General features: G+C 38.9%; 2 protein-coding genes and 1 pseudogene across 2 annotated transcripts; all 3 read right to left on the bottom strand.

The window, feature by feature from the left end:
• Nucleotides 1-2500: 2500 nt before the first annotated feature.
• On the bottom strand, nucleotides 2501-3468 carry LOC142185587 (olfactory receptor 6C1-like; annotated as a pseudogene).
• A 10626-nt stretch (nucleotides 3469-14094) lies between these two features.
• Nucleotides 14095-15027, bottom strand: LOC142185586 (olfactory receptor 5B12-like). Its single transcript, XM_075261014.1, has one exon. The coding sequence runs from the start codon at nucleotides 15025-15027 to the stop codon at nucleotides 14095-14097; it is 933 nt and encodes a 310-aa protein (XP_075117115.1).
• Nucleotides 15028-19071: 4044 nt separating this feature from the next.
• Nucleotides 19072-20037, bottom strand: LOC142185585 (olfactory receptor 6C74-like). Its single transcript, XM_075261013.1, has one exon. It carries the CDS (start codon nucleotides 20035-20037, stop codon nucleotides 19072-19074), a length of 966 nt encoding a protein of 321 aa, XP_075117114.1.
• Nucleotides 20038-21315: the final 1278 nt, after the last annotated feature.

Below are 21315 nucleotides of genomic sequence, written 5' to 3'. Positions count from 1 at the left end.
TGTACAGAGCACCATGGGATTAATATAATAATGTACAGAGCACCATGGGATTAATATAATAATGTACAGAGCACCATGGGATTAATATAATAATGTACAGCACCATGGGATTAATATAATAATGTACTGAGCACCATGGGATTAATATAATAATGTACAGAGCACCATGGGATTAATATAATAATGTACAGCACCATGGGATTAATATAATAATGTACAGCACCATGGAATTAATATAATGTACAGAGCACCATGGGATTAATATAATAATGTACAGAGCACCATGGGATTAATATAATAATGTACAGCACCATGGAATTAATATAATAATGTACAGCACCATGGGATTAATATAATAATGTACTGAGCACCATGGGATTAATATAATAATGTACAGAGCACCATGGGATTAATATAATGTACAGAGCACCATGGGATTAATATAATAATGTACAGAGCACCATGGAATTAATATAATGTACAGAGCACCATGGGATTAATATAATAATGTACAGAGCACCATGGGATTAATATAATAATGTACAGCACCATGGGATTAATATAATAATGTACAGAGCACCATGGGATTAATATAATAATGTACAGACCACCATGGGATTAATATAATAATGTACAGAGCACCATGGGATTAATATAATAATGTACAGCACCATGGAATTAATATAATAATGTACAGAGCACCATGGGATTAATATAATAATGTACAGAGCACTATGGGATTAATATAATAATGTACAGAGCACCATGGGATTAATATAATAATGTACAGAGCACCATGGGATTAATATAATAATGTACAGAGCACCATGGGATTAATATAATAATGTACAGCACCATGGAATTAATATAATAATGTACAGCACCATGGGATTAATATAATAATGTACAGAGCACCATGGGATTAATATAATAATGTACAGCACCATGGAATTAATATAATGTACAGAGCACCATGGGATTAATATAATAATGTACAGAGCACCATGGGATTAATATAATAATGTACAGAGCACCATGGGATTAATATAATAATGTACAGAGCACCATGGGATTAATATAATAATGTACAGCACCATGGGATTAATATAATAATGTACAGCACCATGGAATTAATATAATGTACAGAGCACCATGGGATTAATATAATAATGTACAGCACCATGGAATTAATATAATGTACAGAGCACCATGGGATTAATATAATAATGTACAGAGCACCATGGGATTAATATAATAATGTACAGAGCACCATGGGATTAATATAATAATGTACAGCACCATGGAATTAATATAATAATGTACAGCACCATGGGATTAATATAATAATGTACTGAGCACCATGGGATTAATATAATAATGTACAGAGCACCATGGGATTAATATAATAATGTACAGCACCATGGGATTAATATAATAATGTACAGCACCATGGAATTAATATAATGTACAGAGCACCATGGGATTAATATAATAATGTACAGAGCACCATGGAATTAATATAATGTACAGAGCACCATGGGATTAATATAATAATGTACAGAGCACCATGGGATTAATATAATAATGTACAGCACCATGGGATTAATATAATAATGTACAGCACCATGGAATTAATATAATAATGTACAGAGCACCATGGGATTAATATAATAATGTACAGAGCACCATGGGATTAATATAATAATGTACAGAGCACCATGGGATTAATATAATAATGTACAGAGCACCATGGGATTAATATAATAATGTACAGAGCACCATGGGATTAATATAATAATGTATAGCACCATGGGATTAATATAATAATGTACAGCACCATGGGATTAATATAATAATGTACAGAGCACTATGGGATTAATATAATAATGTACAGAGCACCATGGAATTAATATAATGTACAGAGCACCATGGAAATAATCTAATAATGTACAGCACCTTGGGATTAATATAATAATGTACAGAGCACCATGGAAGTAATCTAATAATGTACAACACCATGGGATTAATATAATAATGTACAGCACCATGGGATTAATATAATAATGTACAGAGCACCATGGGATTAATATAATAATGTACAGAGCACCATGGGATTAATATAATAATGTACATCACTATGGAATTAATATAATAATGTACAGAGCACCATGGAAGTAATCTAATAATGTACAGCACCATGGAATTAATATAATAATGTACAGAGCACCATGGGATTAATATAATAATGTACAGCACCATGGGATTAATATAATAATGTACAGCACCATGGGATTAATATAATAATGTACAGCCACATGGAATTAATGGTGCACTATAGGTAAATAAATATGATAACCATTTGCCATGCAGATATTCTCAAGATCTCAGTATTGCTTTTCTCTTTTCGTATTATAGATAAGCTTTTTGTTGTTTTTAATCTTTCCCAAGGTAAGGACAGAATATTCTCCGGCTGTGCAGTGACATGTAGACATGTCGATGCTTACATTTCTCCAATATTGCTCCGAGAATTGTTTGATACTACAAGTCTCAGTCTTCTCCTTACAGTGTCTTTCACGTCCTTATTCTTTAAGCTGTAGATCAGCGGGTTCAGTATCGGGACGGCCGCCGCGTTACACAAAGAGAAATACTTACTGGAACCTAAATTAATAGATGAGCTTGGCCTGAGATACTGGAAGAATAGAGAAGCATAGAGACAGAGGACAACTGTGAGGTGAGAGGAACATGTGTAGAAGGCTTTACGTCTACCACTGCTGGAACGTATAGACAAGATGGTGGAGAGTATGAAGACGTAGGGGATGAGTGTAAGGACACAGGGGGTAAAAGCAGAAACAAATAACCCAGCAGTGAGAATATAGAGCTGGAGAAATGATGTGTCGCTACATGACAACTTCAAGACAGGCATAACATCACAGAAGGAATGGTTCATCTGGTTGGACTTGTAGCAGGTTACATTCAAGATCCCTATAAAGGTTGGCAAACTTTCAAAAAAGCTACAAATCCAGCTGAGAGCGGCTAGACAGACACAAAGCTGGAAATTCATTACAAGATTATAATGTAAAGGGTTACAGATCGCAACGTAGCAATCATAACTGATGGCCGCCAACACCAACAGCTCATCACAAGTCAACGACAAAAATACATAAACTTGCGTAAGACATTGAAGAACTGAAATCATGTTATCTCCCGATAGGAAGACGTCAGGATTTTATGAAGCGTGATGGTAGAACAGCTAATGTCCAAGATAGATAAGATAGCCAAGAAGAAGTACATGGGAGTATGGAGATGGTGATCTAGACAGACGAGGAGGAGGATGGTGAGGTTACCTCCAAGAGTGGTGAGATAGATGAGCAGATCCAGGAGGAAAACACACAATTGTACCAAAGGTTTTTCTTCTGAGATGCCAATGATGAGGAATTAGGTCGGCGCGCTCACATTGGTACCACCCATTTCAGTTGTAAAATTAAACAAATTGAAAATTTCACTAAAGTAGATTATTAAACAAAGCAAAAAAAAGTTATAGGTCTGAGGTTTTTACATGAAAAATCTTATGTATTTCCATAAGACAGTAGTTACAATGTCGATGTATTGTTGCGCTTACATTTCAATGATTCATTTATGTTGCTAAATTTTCAAGACAGCGATAGGAGTCGGGGATTAGACAATTTTGAGAATTTCTCTTGAGTCTAAAAATAAACCGAAGGGAAAAGACAAAGACAAAAACAAAGGAGACAAAGCCGAAGGGACAAGAGATCTGAGGATAAAAACACAAAGGACACAACAATTGCTTCCAATTATGAAGCTGTTATGATAAATCCTATGTAATGGGGTTTTTTTTATATCTCAAAGTTTTTATTATATCATTTTGTGACAGTAAATGGAAATGAAAAAGCAAAATCATAATCATCACAACCTTACTTTAGGGGTTTGTATTAGAGGAGATGTCTTATCTTGAAACTTTGTATGTAGTTGAGAAGGTCTTACAGGCAGCAGATCTTGAGGTCACAGTCAGTTTATTACATAGATGAAGATCTATTTGGTTGGCTGCTGTTTTTATCTCTGTTTTGCCCACAACTGTCAATCCTTGCTTTTAGGGGAGAGTACAGGGGCTCAGAAGTGAATAGTAGCAGGGAGAGGGACCACAGGTGTGTGTTACTGGACTCATATATACAGACTTGCAGCCTATACTAATCTAAAAAACCCAAATTCTCTATTATTTGAAGCTGTGTACACAGATCTAGTCCAATGGTTCAATGACCATGGCTATGATTAAGGGACATATGTGTCCTGAAATGCGTTAGCGGTTTTAAACACTTTTCTGTTTTTTCTATTTCCTACTTTTTCACAATTTTTTGTATGTGTTACATACACACAGTGTCAGAATTGCTGGCTATCACTATTATAATTATTACAGGATAAAAACAGGGCAGGGGACAGGCGTAAGGAGTGGGAGAAGGAAACATTCATACAAGTACTAACAATAAGAATGTGGGAGTCAACAGCAACACTACTTCTGCCTTTGGTGGAACCACCAGTAGCTGCAGGATTCTTGCACTTCCTGAGAATGAAGACAATGCTTTTAAATACTTAACTTGCTCATCTCAGTCACAAGAGGATATAAGAGGGTTCTAAATGTTAAAATACATAAAAGCGAGTGTCAGCACAGTGCATGATTAAACTAGAAGTTGATATCCACTGCTTATCATCTGTTTTTGCAAAGACATACATGTCAGTTTAAATTTGGTCGTGTTTGCCTAGAAATTGGATAAATAGGTACCTAGAAGTCCTGGCAGTGTTCTACACTACGTTTTATAGATAGGTTCCTAGGAGTCCTGACAGTGTCATAGACTATGTATTATAGATAGGTTTCTAGGAGCCCTGACAGTGTTATACACTATGTATTATAGATAGGTTCCTAGCAGCCCTGACAGTGTCATACACTATGTATTATAGATAGGTTCCAAGGAGCCCTGACAGTGTCATACACTATGTATTATAGATAGGTTCCTAGGAGCCCTGACAGTGTCATACACTATGTATTATAGATAGGTTCCTAGGAGCCCTGCCAGTGTCATACACTATGTATTATAGATAGGTTCCTAGGAGCCCTGACAGTGTCATACACTATGTATTATAGATAGGTTCCTAGGAGTCCTGACAGTGTCATACACTATGTATTATAGATAGGTTTCTAGGAGCCCTGACAGTGTCATACACTATGTATTATAGATAGGTTCCAAGGAGCCCTGCCAGTGTCATACACTATGTATTATAGATAGGTTCCTAGGAGATATTGTTATAAAGTAGAGATATGGTAGATAATATTTAATAACTGGGTGATGTCACCATATGTCTGTTAAAGCTTAGCATTTCACATATTGAAATTTGCAAATTTTTCCAAATTTTTAACAAATTTTCTATTTTTCCATAAACTAAAAAATATCTACCAAAGATTACCACTACCATGATGTATAATGGGTCACAAAAAAATCTCAAAATCAATTCGGTAAATTAAAACCTCACAAAGTTTAAACCACATATATTGAAACATTTAATTTGAACAATGGTGATGTTTCCTTAAGACATTGTTAGGTAGTGTCCTTAAGGAGTTACAGGGAGTGTTCAGTTTCTGCAAATACGTGTTATTGTTTGCAAAATGAAAAGTTTTCTAATATATTTTCTGTTTCAATGCCTCACAGTCCAGTCAATAAAAATCAGTTCATGGTCATGTGATGGACTATCCATGGTCAGGTGATGGATTATTCATGGTTATATGATGGACTATCCATGGTCATGTAATGGACTATCCATGGTCATGTGATGGACACAGGTGCCCAGCTCATTGCAATACTGAGCTCTGATTTCTTTATGGTGACTGTGCACTTGAGCAACCATCACATGACCATGGACTATTTTTTATCTACTGGTGGTAAACAGTAAGTCAAAGCAAGCAGAGATCTAGAAAACTAAGGAAATGATACAGAAAGTAGATTGGAAAAATTAAGAACTCTTTAGTATTCAAATGTCAGGATATGGAGTCGCCGCGGTCTCCTTGCTGCGCGGCGTCTCCCTGGGAGATGTGTTAGGAGTTCTATTGGGTGTGCTTAGGTCATTAAAGGTTAATCTTTTCCTTGCAGATCGTTCGAGAAATAGAACCAGCGTAGCCCCGTTAGGAAAGGTAAAACTCTTCTTTATTTAATCCATGAAAAAATGTAATACACGCATGTGAAAATATAGAAACTGCGCCAGACTGACGCGTTTCGGATAATGGTATCCTTTCTCAAAGTCTGGTCTGAGAAAAGAGACTCACACAATCTCCTATGTAGGGCCACAATCTCAATGTCATAATTGACAAGTGATTACAGGTGTCCGATCTTATACCGGCTCTACACAGGGAACAATACATCATGAATACAAAACAAACACATAAAAACACAAAACAAAATTTATAGTAACAACATTGCACAAATAAAAACATGATAAAAAACTTTGAGTGAAGGAATAACAAGGATAGTCTGTGTTCTGTTGGTTTTCTTACCTGTCAAGGAAAAAGACTCGGCAAGACGTACTGGCTGGCTCCGATAAGCTGCTGCCAGTACTATCATATAATTTTCTATCCTAATTTGCCCACACTAAAGATGAACATTGCAGACGTAAATGACAAAATTGCGCGTGCGCAGAAAACCGAAACATACGCTCATATGCCAAATGGTTGTGTGCCAATACTAACACTTCAAATCCCCATACAAGTTTGCCCTCACTAAAGATGAACATCACAGACATAGATGACTTAATTGCGCATGCGTAAAATATACCGGAGCGTGCATTCAAAAATTGGTGGCTATAATACAAAATGTATCACACATAACTTTATACTAACCATAGAACAGCCTCAAAAAGCAAGGTAAGTATTAAACTGCCATGTAGAGAAAATATTGTATCTATATATGTTTGAATGCAAATCTACTCTGATTATGAGCTAATGTTCTTTACTAAGGGCCAATGCCTATTCTGACAGGATGGAAAACCATATAGACTTGGGAGAAAAAAAACTCCAATATTGGACAAAAATCAGACATGATAGATATATGAAACGTCATTGCGTTGATTCATTCCATCTGGAAATCGTGTACCTATTTTCAAGATCCAGAAAACTTCACGTATCCTCACTAATCTTTCCCAGTCACCCCCCCTAACAGGGCGTTTGACCCTTTCTATTCCTTTGAATGTAAGCGGATGGACAAGCCCATTATGTTTGTGATCAAAATGTCTCGAGACCCCCGTGCTCCTGAAATTATCATCCCTACCTATACTTGAGATGTGCTCTGCTATACGCACCTTTAAGGCTCTAATAGTACTACCTATATAATGTACCCCACAGTCCGTACAGGTGATTAAATAAATCACATGATCACTACTACAGTCTATATGATCCCTGATAGTGAACTGTGTAGTACCATCTGTAGTCCTGAAGAAAGTAGAAACATCAGCAAACCTACAGACCCCACACCTACAGTTGCCACATCTATGGAAACCTAAAGAGCGGAGCCAAGTGGTATTGTTGCTCGTATCAGTGAATAGGCTCAGGGAGATGAAATTACCGAGGGTTTTGCCCCTTCTAGATGAAAAATTGCAACCTGTCGATAAGATCTGTTTGAGAATGGGGTCCTGTTTTAACAGAGGAATATTTTCTTTTATGATTTTAATTATCCTGGGATATTCCATACTATATCTAGTGGTAAAGTTAACCCCCAAACCCCTATTCTCCGACATAGAACTGCCGGATTTAAACAACAGATCTTGCCTATCCGTATTCATGGCTATTTTGCGTGCCCGTTCAATTGTCCATTTGGGGTACCCTCGTTGCTTTAATCTGGTGCTAGTAATCTGTACTTCTTTACAAAATGCCTCTTGTGTAGAACAGTTACGTTTAACTCTCAAAAATTCTCCAACTGGCAGTGCTTTTTTAGTGCTGTTTGGATGTAAGCTGGAGGCATGCAGAAGCGTATTACCCGCCTCCGGCTTGCGGTAATTCTCAACATGGATTTTACCCGTATCCTGATCACCTGTTAGTCTAACATCCAAAAAATGTATACTTATACTGTCCACATTAAAAGTGAATTTTAAGTTATAGGGATTCCCATTGATGTAATTAATAAAATCTATGATATTCTCTTTGTCTCCCTTCCAAACTAACAGTCCGTCATCTATATATCGGCCATACCATTGGATATGGCCTCTATATGGATTATGATCACAGTATAAGTATTTTTCTTCCCACCACGCCATCACGATGTTAGCCAGCGAGGGGGAGAAACACGCACCCATGGGTGCTCCTCTGGTTTGCAGAAAGAACTGGCCATTGAACATAAAAAAGTTATGATGTAACAGATAATCAGTAATTTGGATAACATACTCATTAAAGTCCGGTTCAAAACTGGCATACGTGTACAAATAATACGACAAGGCATCAAGTGCCACATTGTGTGGTATTGAAGAGTACAGAGCTCACCCAACTGTACTCCCCCCTCCACTGAAACCCATCAAAGATTTTTAGTATTTCTTTGGTATCCTTGATGTAACTGGGGGTGCGGAGGACCAAGGGCTGAAGCACCTGGTCCACCCATTGGCAAATATGTTCATTTAATGACCCTATACCCGAAATGATGGGTCTCAGTGGAGGGGGGAACCCCTCTTTATGCACTTTTGGTAACCCATGGAATATGGGCATGATCGGGTGTTGTACCAAAAGATAACTGGCCTCCTTTTCAGAAAAAAAGCCCATATTGACTCCCTCAGATATCAATATTTTTAATTTATCTGAAAACACCAAAGTGGGATCCATTTTCAAAATTCTGTATGTTTCTGAATCATCAAGAATAATATGCGCTGCTTGTATATAATCTTTCGTATTCATTACTACTACTCTCCCTCCTTTGTCCGACATTTTAACTGTAATTTCTTTGTTTTTTTGTAACCAAGATAAACATTCCCTCTCTTCCTGACTCAAATTATCCTCCTCAACAGCAGATCTCTGTTTATTGTACAATTCCACTAATTCATTTTCCACTATTGACTGAAAACTGTCTAATACCAGTATTCTGGATTTGAGTGGATAATACAGAGGATTCTTTACTCGCACTGACACATCCACTTCATGATTGACAGTTTCATTATTCAAGCCCTGCAAATCTATCAGACAACATTGCTCCTGAAATGAAAGGCCAATGTAATTATTATCGTAGTTGGCCTCACGATGTTGTAATTTGGTTATTGAGTCGGTGCCCCAAAAATGCCTTTTTAGGGTAAGTAGTCGTACAAATTTATTTATGTCAAGTAAGGTGTCAAAAAAATTAAAATGTTCACTGGGTACGAAATTGAGTCCTTTAGACAACAACTTCAAACATGGTTCAGACAAGGTAACAGATGATAAATTGAGTACATTAGAAAATGATTCATCCCTTAGGAACTCATCGGACTGAATTAAAATATCCATATCGACATTCATGTTCAATTGCGTCTCCTGCGTACCGGGTACCTTCCTTCTCTTGTGTTTCCTTCCTGCTCTATGGACTGATTTGTGTGTGGATTCTTGGCTGTCCTGCGTTTGTTTTTTGGAACATCTTGTTGGCGTGGAAGATCTATGTCCTCTAAAAAACTTCTCCGTGAGTTAGAGGAATTGAATTCAGATGAGTCTGAGACATCTGATTCTCTCTCATTGGAACTGAAAGACACTTTCCTCTGGAATTTGTTATAACCCTGCATGTTCCTCGTTTTTAATATGGATTTGGGGGTAGAATGGGCTGATTTCTGCCATTTATACACTTCCCCATTTTGATAGTCCATTTTGTCTCTCATGAACTTTTTCCTTTTCAAAATCGCTATGTCATCCTCCAACTTGATAATATATGTTTTAGTTTTTTGATAAGCTTTCTCCTGTTCTTGTGTTAATGCACTAAGAGTTATCTCCTCTTTGACTTTGTCAATTTCTTGTTTAAGAGAAGATAATTTATTTTCCTCATTGCTAATTATAAGCTGCATCAATCTAAAAGAACAGTCTGAAAGTATATCTTCCCAGCATTTTTTAAACGCATCATCATAAACATAAGTGGGTAATTTACTCATTCTCAACAGCAGAGCACATCTCAAGTATAGGTAGGGATGATAATTTCAGGAGCACTGGGGTCTCGAGACATTTTGATCACAAACATAATGGGCTTGTCCATCCGCTTACATTCAAAGGAATAGAAAGGGTCAAACGCCCTGTTAGGGGGGGTGACTGGGAAAGATTAGTGAGGATACGTGAAGTTTTCTGGATCTTGAAAATAGGTACACGATTTCCAGATGGAATGAATCAACGCAATGACGTTTCATATATCTATCATGTCTGATTTTTGTCCAATATTGGAGTTTTTTTTCTCCCAAGTCTATATGGTTTTCCATCCTGTCAGAATAGGCATTGGCCCTTAGTAAAGAACATTAGCTCATAATCAGAGTAGATTTGCATTCAAACATATATAGATACAATATTTTCTCTACATGGCAGTTTAATACTTACCTTGCTTTTTGAGGCTGTTCTATGGTTAGTATAAAGTTATGTGTGATACATTTTGTATTATAGCCACCAATTTTTGAATGCACGCTCCGGTATATTTTACGCATGCGCAATTAAGTCATCTATGTCTGTGATGTTCATCTTTAGTGAGGGCAAACTTGTATGGGGATTTGAAGTGTTAGTATTGGCACACAACCATTTGGCATATGAGCGTATGTTTCGGTTTTCTGCGCACGCGCAATTTTGTCATTTACGTCTGCAATGTTCATCTTTAGTGTGGGCAAATTAGGATAGAAAATTATATGATAGTACTGGCAGCAGCTTATCGGAGCCAGCCAGTACGTCTTGCCGAGTCTTTTTCCTTGACAGGTAAGAAAACCAACAGAACACAGACTATCCTTGTTATTCCTTCACTCAAAGTTTTTTATCATGTTTTTATTTGTGCAATGTTGTTACTATAAATTTTGTTTTGTGTTTTTATGTGTTTGTTTTGTATTCATGATGTATTGTTCCCTGTGTAGAGCCGGTATAAGATCGGACACCTGTAATCACTTGTCAATTATGACGTTGAGATTGTGGCCCTACATAGGAGATTGTGTGAGTCTCTTTTCTCAGACCAGACTTTGAGAAAGGATACCATTATCCGAAACGCGTCAGTCTGGCGCAGTTTCTATATTTTCACATGCGTGTATTACATTTTTTCATGGATTAAATAAAGAAGAGTTTTACCTTTCCTAACGGGGCTACGCTGGTTCTATTTCTCGAACGATCTGCATACTTACAGCTCCAAGCCGAAGGAGTCAGTTCCGTGCGATACCCGGCATTTCAAGAAAAATTAAGTGGAATGGTCATCATTTTTGATCTGAATTTTATTATTGCTGCTGGTGGCTGAATACTTTTTCCCTGTTCCCTATCCCTAAGTGATTACTATTAATCTTTTCCTTGCCTTCAGTCTCCATGTCATTAGTCATCAGGTGTGTTCTCTGCTGCTATTTAAACCCCACCCAGACATTGATCCTTGCCAGCCATTCACTTTGTGTTTCCTGGTTCCCCTGCTCAGTCTGTTTCCCTGTCTGTTCGTCTTCTGTCTGTTTTCTTGGTTTATTTACCCGGCTTGTATTTTTGAATATCCCTTGTCTTTTGATTTGGTACCTTTTATTATACAGTCCTATGAAAAAGTTTGGGCACCCCTATTAATCTTAATCATTTTTAGTTCTAAATATTTTGGTGTTTGCAGCAGCCATTTCAGTTTCATATATCTAATAACTGATGGACACAGTAATATTTCAGGATTGAAATGAGGTTTATTGTACTAACAGAAAATGCGCAATATGCATTAAACCAAAATTTGACCGGTGCAAAAGTATGGGCACCTCAACAGAAAAGTGACATTAATATTTAGTAGATCCTCCTTTTGCAAAGATAACAGCCTCTAGTCGCTTCCTGTAGCTTTTAATCAGTTCCTGGATCCTGGATGAAGGTATTTTGGACAAACAATTCAAGTTCAGTTAAGTTAGATGGTCGCCGAGCATGGACAGCCCGCTTCCAATCATCCCACAGATGTTCAATGATATTCAGGTCTGGGGACTGGGATGGCCATTCCAGAACATTGTAATTGTTCCTCTGCATGAATGCCTGAGGATTTGGAGCGGTGTTTTGGATCATTGTCTTGCTGAAATATCCATCCCCGGCGTAACTTCAACTTCGTCACTGATTCTTGAACATTATTCTCAAGAATCTGCTGATACTGAGTGGAATCCATGCGACCCTCAACTTTAACAAGATTCCCGATGCCGGCATTGGCCACACAGCCCCAAAGCATGATGGAACCTCCACCAAATTTTACAGTGGGTAGCATGTGTTTTTCTTGGAATGCTGTTTCTTTTTGGACGCCATGCATAACGCCTTTTTTTATAACCAAACAACTCAATTTTTGTTTCCAAAATGAAGCTGCCTTGTCCAAATGTGCTTTTTCATACCTCAGGCAACTCTGTTTGTGGCGTACGTGCAGAAACGGCTTCTTTCTCATCACTCTCCCATACAGCTTCTATTTGTGCAAAGTGCGCTGTATAGTTGACCGATGCACAGTGACACCATCTGCAGCAAGATGATGCTGCAGCTCTTTGGAGGTGGTCTGTGGATTGTCCTTGACTCTTCTCACCATTCTTCTTCTCTGCCTTTCTGATATTTTTCTTGGCCTGCCACTTCTGGGCTTAACAAGAACTGTCCCTGTGGTCTTCCATTTCCTTACTATGTTCCTCACAGTGGAAACTGACAGGTTAAATCTCTGAGACAACGTTTTGTATCCTTCCCCTGAACAACTATGTTGAACAATCTTTGTTTTCAGATCATTTGAGAGCGGGCTGTCCATGTTCGGCGACCATCAAACTTAACTGAACTTGAATTGTTTTGTAGAAAGAAATGGTCCAAAATACCTTCATCCAGGATCCAGGAACTGATTAAAAGCTACAGGAAGCGACTAGAGGCTGTTATCTTTGCAAAAGGAGGATGTACTAAATATTAATGTCACTTTTCTGTTGAGGTGCCCATATTTTTGCACCGGTCAAATTTTGGTTTAATGCATATTGCGCATTTTCTGTTAGTACAATAAACCTCATTTCAATCCTGAAATATTACTGTGTCCATCAGTTATTAGATATATCAAACTGAAATGGCTGTTGCAAACACCAAAATATTTAGAACTAAAAATGATTAAGATTAATAGGGGTGCCCAAACTTTTTCATAGGACTGTATGTCCTGGCTTGACCTCTTGCTCGTCTGACCTCGCCTTCTCTTCTGTGTCTTGCTGGGACTTGTGGTCCTCCCTGGTTCCATGCTGTTTAGTCTTTTGTTTTGCATTGCAGTTACACTGTGCTTTCTGTTTATGTGTGACCCCGTGACTCCAGTCCCTAGCACTTTCAGGGCCTCCTCTTCCCTTATCCTAGCCGCTGGATAGAAGGTTAGGAACCGTGGTAGGCGCACTTCAATTAGGAAGTGCATTGGTCTGCCTCATCTCAGATATTACAGCATAGTTATAGCTGCAGGGCCTGCGACCCCTTTTGTCATTAGCTGCACAGTGTTGCTTTCCCAGCTATGTCACTTTGCCTGCCTGACCCTGACTCCAATCCTTACAACAAACTATCATTTATTTGCTAAAACTTGACGACCCCTTCAAGGATTTAACAACCAGGATGGTTGGTTTTCTCCGACCCTTGTCGATATATAATTGTTGTTCATCTGGCAATATCAATGGTCGGCTAGTCCTTTCTGGTGATGTATATGTTTGCCATACAGAAGACATACACAAGACATATGGTGTGAACAGAATATTATGGAGGTTATGAGGACCTTATAACACATCTCTAAGATCCAAGAAGAAGTACATGTGGAGATGATGAGCCAGTGTCTTTACTCCTAGATTAGACAAAGTTTATTGCCTAAATATGTTCACCCCATGTGCACTGAGAAGGATATATGTGGACTTTTACATTTTCCCATTAGGACCTTGAGCACTATTAGTTCATACTATGGCAAGTCTCAGTCTTCTCCTTATAGCGGCTTTCACATCCTTATTCTTTAAGCTGTAGATCAGCGGGTTCAGTATAGGGACGGCCGCCGCGTTACACAAAGAGAAATATTTATTGGAGCCCAAATTGATGGATGACGATGGCCTCAGATACTGGAAGACAAGAGAGGCATAGAGACAGAGGACAACGGTGAGGTGAGAGGAACATGTGTAGAAGGCTTTACGTCTACCACTGCTGGAACGTATAGACAAGATGGTGGCAAATATGAAAATGTAGGAGATGAATGTGAGAGCAAAAGGGGTAAAACCACAAATAAACACCCCTACAGTGAGAATATAGAGCTGGAGAAAAATTTTGTCACTGCATGTCAACTTCATGACTGGCATAATATCACAGAAGAAATGGTCCATCTTGTTGGATTCGTAACATGTTAATTTGAAGACTCCCATAAAGGTTGGTATACTTTCAAGAAAACCACAAACCCAACACAGAGAGGCCAAATGGATGCAAATTCCAAAAGTCATTACGTGGTGATAATGTAACGGCTTACAGATAGCGACGTAGCGATCATATCCCATAGCGGCCAAAACCAACAGCTCATCGCAAGTCAATGACAAAAATATAAAGATTTGCACGTGACATTCAAGAACTGAAATCGTGTTATCTCCCAATATGAAGGACGTCAGGATTTTATGAAGAGTGATGGTAGAACAGCTAATGTCCAAGACAGACAAGTTGGCCAAGAAGAAGTACATGGGAGTATGGAGATGATGATCTAGACAGACGAGGAGGAGGATGGTGAGGTTACCTCCAAGAGTGGTGAGATAGATGAGCAGAACCAGGAGGAAAACTAAGAACTGCAACAAAGGATTATCTGAGATCCCGGTAATGATAAAGTAGGTCACGCTCATATTGCTATAATCCATTTAGTTAAAAAAAATTCACTAGCCCTGTGTATACTCGCCATGAGCCGGTTTCATTGCCAGCTTCAAAAAGATACAAAGTAATCCTTATATAATCCAACACCAAGTGCAACATGACACATGTAACCGATATATCCAGCAATCTACAATGGTCGAGAGGATAAGGGAACGTGTCGGAGTAGATCCTCGATGAGAACGAGCAGGTTAGTGATAGGAATAGGGGAATAAATAGACACGGATAGACCCTCGAGAGCTCCTATTGGGTTATTGAACGTCCCTCAGGGTGTGAGGATGAGAAAACACAAAGGACAGATATTTTCTCACCGTAATACTAAGTTTACTATAACATTGTTATTATGTACATGAATATGAAAGAAAAGAAATAACGGGCTCGTCTCACCATGACATATCTTATAGATATACACCCAGTATATGCAGGATAAATATCATAGAAGACATCCCCCAGTGCTGCAAGAGAACTCATTTGCATACCAAAAAAAACAGATTTTTCACCGAATGGCAGGCCAGAGATGACTTATAAAGGTAGGAGATGAATAGCCTTTCTTAAGGCTATTCCAACACGTGAACTAAAAAAAAAAGTGTTTGAATGGTAGAATCCCTTTAAGGTTACCATGCATATGAGTCAAACTCTACCTGGATCTGCTCAGTTTATCAGAACTTATCACAAACCCAATCAGAGATCTGTTTCACCATCTAATCCAGTGTTGAGGCCGGATATTTAGCCTCGTCTCTAGCACTAGTCAGTTGCCTGTGATTGTTTCTTGCAGATGGGCTCTTTGTGTTCCTTGTGTTTATTCCTTGTACCTCTCCCTGGTGTTCACACGACTTAGATTCGAAGACACCTTCGATTAGGTTTGTTATGTTCATACCCTCTCGGCCCACCTTAGGGTTACTGGTTTGGTTTTCCCTGTGCGGTTGACCTTATCGTCTGTTAGCTAATTTTGGCAAGGCCACCTAGGTCCTAACCAGCAAAAACCAACCTGCCTTGAGATGGGCCCTGCAGAATACATCGGAGGTGACTTAGACTCTACAATCCAAGGTTGGATTAGAGTATAGGTAGATGTCTACTTGCCAACAGTAGACCTTATTGTTTCCTAGTGGCATTGCTGGAAATTGATCAAATATCAATTCCAATACAGTTCAGGGCATTGCTCATGCAGGAATTTCATAACATTATTTGCTTTCTCTTGATTTTTTAGTTTTTTTGTTCCTTCTTCCTTCTTCCTCTTTGTTTGGATGATCTTTAGGTTTGGCTGACATTTGGTAGCTGAAACATCCAAACGATTGGAATTTTTCATACCACTCCAAAGCTGAAAGGTCTATGTCCCGAGTAGATCTTGCCCTGGTTAATGAGATGACAGTCTTTAATTTTATTAAAAATATAGCCTATGAATCAAGAAGTTTTGGTCAAAATTAATTTTTCTTCAGCTCCAAGAATTAAAAAAAAAAAAATCCCCACAAAAATTGTTACATCCGCTCAAACTTCTGCGCCATCCGCTCACACGCTTCGGTGCAGAAGGCATGTTCAGTTTTGATTCTTTGCTTGTGGTTCTTCTTGCGTTGTCTGAACACTGTCCTATTCCCTGACCTTGGTAATTGATTTACCACCACACCCATCTCCTTCTCCTTGGTTTCCCTCTGCCCCTCTAATGGTTAATGTTGGTCTTGTCTGTGTGATTGACAGCCTGTCTTCCTATCAGCTCTGGGGATGGGTTCTTTCTTCCTATTTATTGTTCGCTCACATTCACATTGGTGCTTGCTATTGCCTCGTGCACTGGCGTTTCTCTTGCTGTTACTTGTATTCTTATTCTTGACCTCTGGTTTACCTTTTGACTATATTCTTGGATTTGATTCTGTACTGCATTCCTGACTGTTACTGGACCCTCACCTAGCTAACTTCCCTTTGTTGTTGTTTGTCTTGTCTGCATTCTGTGTTGTCACCTATACACGAAGGGCCCATTGACCAGTTGTTGCCTATTGCTCAGGATAGGAGTGGCAGGCAGGAAGGGACAGCGGGGAAATTCAGCTTAGGGCTCACTGTCTATTGTGCCCTTTCCCCCATGGTTCAGCAGCAGTTAGGATAAGTTCAGACAGGGTTTTTTGGACCAGAACCTGAAGCATAGGCTGCCTCAGGTTCTGGTCCAAAAGATCGGTAGCCACGACTTAATGTCGGTGTACTGCCTCGGCATCCAGTCGCATGCTCCACTCTGGATTAGGCCCAATGAATGGGCCTAGTTGGGAGGAGGGAGTGTCTTCAGGCCAAATCACGAGGCGAAACGGCCTGAACAATGAGCATCTCGCTTCCTTTGGCCAGCTTGTGTCGCCTCCCAGAAAAAAACACCTGATTGATTGATTTAAAATACTCAGTGTGAACTTTCCCTTACTGTGGAATTACTACTCTAGCAATCCCCTTACAGAAATATGAAATTTTAAATCACCTCCCCCTTTCTCTAGATCACATGTAAAAATAACTAAATAAAAAATACAAACAATTTTTTTTTTATCTCCGTGCTAAAAAACGTTCCATCTATTAAGAAATACAAATATTTATCCCATATGGTGAGTGTCGTAGCAGGGGAAAAAAAAGGGTTGCTATTTTGCAAAGTTTTACTTTTCAAAAGGTATCGAAAGGTGTTAAACGGTAATAGAAGCAAGACCAGTCAAAAAATTTAAAAGTTAAAATATGAAGTAATTTTAAAAGAGATTCAGAATTGGCCTTGGATGTCTGCATAAAGGAGAGATCAGACTCCTTTAATAGATCAAACATCCTAATGGGGTGGAGTTAGAGGAAAACTACATCTTTTTCTCTATTTTCTTATATTATATTTATGGCTTTCACTGTGCAGTAAACATGACACATTCCTTATATTCTTTTCACTGCCACACCAAAATTTGGGTATTTAAAGGGGTTGTCCCATGAAAAGCATCCTATCTATACTGATAGTTTATGTGGTTTTAAGACTTTTCCTAAATACATTGCTTTTTCAAAACTGCTTTGTTTGGCCGTTATCTTAATTTATTCACTTCATTGTTGACACTGCGTTTCTATGGCCACCGGGTTTATCTGCTCATTTCCCAAGTGACTAGCTGTCTGCTCTCAGAAGGGGGGGGGGGGAGGGAGGGGCTGACAAGCAACAGAGCTCCTCAGATAGGGGAGGGAGGAGGTGAGAGCTCTGGGATTACTGTGCTGTCTATCTTCAGCTTTTCCACTTATCAGCCGGTTTAATTAAATTTGGCTGATAAGGGCTGAGATAAGGAGTCCGATACCTCTGTATGTAATGCAAGCGGACTCAAATCCAGCTCTGCTACATCAGCCTCTACATCAGCTTCATACTGTGGTAATGCATTTACACCCAATTCCTCATTACTAACTGCAAACATAGCAGAGCAAGTGAAACCCCGCCCACCAATGTGCCGAGAAATCCTGGAAGTGAAGAGAGAACAGGGCCTGCAGGCTGCAGAACAAGGGTTATGGGAACACCCCTTTAAGTTTTCACCTTAGTTGGCAAAAAAAAAAGATCCATCTAGAAGTCCAAATGCCAATCTAATAGATATACTGTGTGAAATACACAAACCTCAATGAACGGAAGCAACTTTGTAAATACAAGGGCGCCAAAACTCCTCCTGAAAGATACGAGAGTGCGATTAAGTCGTCCAGAAAACCAGGACTTCAACTTATTGCAGGGAGTTCTCTACGCTATAGATTTATGGGGGGTCCTCAGTTATTCATAAATTTTCGATTTTGGATTCAGTTTTAGTTAAAGAATCATATAACTGCAGAATCTGTGGTGTGTTGTTCTTCATCTAGATGTCTTTTGTTTCTGTAGTCATCTGTAGTCTACATATGATATTCCATAAAGGATGTTTCTAATTCTAGATTGATTCCAGAAACAAAAGCAGAAATTACAATGTAGATTTGGTCTTCTCAATTGTAAGATGAGAAAATAAAAGCAACACTTGAGATCTATGTAGGTTTTAATGTAGCAGTAACAGTAGCAGAACATTGACATTTATCCATGTGGAACTTTACTTTTCCCCACTATGGCCCTGAGTATTGGCTGAAACTATAGCAAGTTTCATTCTTCTTACAGCGTCTTTCACGTCCTTATTCTTTAAGCTGTAGATCAGCGGGTTCAGTAGAGGGACGGCTGCCGCGTTAAAGAAAAAGAAATACTTATTGGAGCTTAGATTGATGGATGACGTTGGCCTCAGATATTGGAAGACAAGTGAAACATAGAAACAGAGGACAACGGCGAGGTGAGAGGAACATGTGTAGAAGGCTTTACGTCTACCACTGCTGGAACGTATAGACAAGATGGTGGAGATAATGAAGACATAGGAGATGAAAGTGAGGACAAAAGGGGTCAAACCAGAAACAATGACCCCTATAACGAGAAAATAAAGCTGTATAAATGATGTGTCGCTGCAGGACAACTTTAAGACGGGCACAATGTCACAGAAGAAATGGTCCATCTCGTTTGTCTTGTAACATGTTAACGTGAGGATTCCCATAAAGGTCGGGAAGTTTTCAAGGAAACCAAAAAACCAACACAGAGAGGCCAAAAGAGCACAAAGTTGGAAATTCATCACAAGATGATAATGTAAAGGGTTACAGATAGCGACGTAGCGATCATAGCCCATAGCGGCCAAAACCAACAACTCATCGCAAGTCAATGACAAAAATACAAAGATTTGCACGTGACATTCAAGGACGGATATAGTGTTATCTCCCGATAGGAAGGACGTCAGGATTTTATGAAGAGTAATGGTAGAACAACTAATGTCCAAGATAGACAAGTTGGCCAAGAAGAAGTACATGGGAGTATGGAGATGGAGATCTAGACAGACGAGGAGGAAGATGGTCAGGTTACCTCCAAGAGTGGTGAGATAGATGAGGAGAACCAGGAGGAAAACTAAGAACTGCCACAAAGGATTATCTGAGATCCCGGTAATGATAAAGTAGGACATTGTGCTAATATTCTTACTATCCATTCCAATAGTAACATGAATCAAATTCAGAACATCATAAAAGTTATTAAATAAGAAAAGAAACAAACAGATATAGCGAAGACATCAAAAGATAAAATAATAATAAACTGAGCAAGATTAGCAAATAAAAGGCAAAAAACAAAACAAAAACATCTTAATCTGACATAGGATTTTCCACAGATAAATGAGAATCCATATCTCCACAATGTATTATAATATCACATTTCTAGATGATAATAAAGTTGATTTTTAATAAAAATATTTGACAAAATCAATGTCTTCATCCCATCTCAGGTATCTGCTACAATATTACATCTTGAGTTTAAAGGATTCTTATTGTTTCTGTCTCTGCTTCCTTGTACCTTATAGTTTTAGTATTACACGGTGCCCTGAATAAACATGACATATGGAAATGATGTATCCAGAAAACTATAGCCACACAGCGGAGAGAATGAAGGGAACGTGTCCGAGTCATTGTTCATGAATACTTGGAGCACAGTAGGGATAAGAGCTCGGGGTTAAATAGACAACAAGAGAGTTTCCCTTGAGTCGCCAAAAGCCGAAGGGATCAGAGATCAGAAGCGACAACACGAGGGACACAAAGCTGTTATAGTGAGTCTGACGTAACAAGGTTTTTCTCACCTTCTATTATGTCGTTTGGTGATAGTAATCAAATATAACCTTACGGGCGACGCATCAAAGAGGTTCTCTCATTCTGACATGTTGTATAAAACGAGGTGCAGGGTAGAGATGAGTGAAAGTTAAAAATGGATTTGGGGTTCGGAACAAAGGTTTGATTACGTCCAACTCCAAATCAGTTTGGTTTTGATCTTAAAAATCTAGTGTTGACCCTCTGTTGGATTTTAGGACTCTATCGAAGATCTTACTATCCCTGACCAAACACAGTATAACGTCCTTGTCCATTCGGGTTTCACCGCCATCCTCCGGCTACGGTGCAGCAGGCGAGTCCAGCTAGGATTCCTTGCTTTAGGTTCTTCTTAGGGTAAGTTCACTCAGAGTTCTTTGGTCAGGATTTTGAGGCCGTAATCAAAATCAATGGGAGCCGCTCAGGAGCCAGAAACAAAAAGAATCACCTTGCGATTCTGCCTGAAGAAACTCCCATCTCCAAACTAGGCCCATTCATTGGGCCTAATCCAGAGCGGAGCGCGAGGCTGGATGCCAGCGCAGTGCACCGGCTTTCAGTCACGGTGACCTGGCTTTTGGATTGGAACCTGACAGCCTTCCTGTCATCATGGGAATTTGAACTCCAAGTGTCCTTTG

The sequence above is a fragment of the Leptodactylus fuscus genome, chromosome 11 (assembly GCF_031893055.1).
Source record: "Leptodactylus fuscus isolate aLepFus1 chromosome 11, aLepFus1.hap2, whole genome shotgun sequence".
Lineage (NCBI taxonomy): Eukaryota > Metazoa > Chordata > Amphibia > Anura > Leptodactylidae > Leptodactylus > Leptodactylus fuscus.
This window is presented reverse-complemented; position numbering and strand designations above follow the sequence as displayed.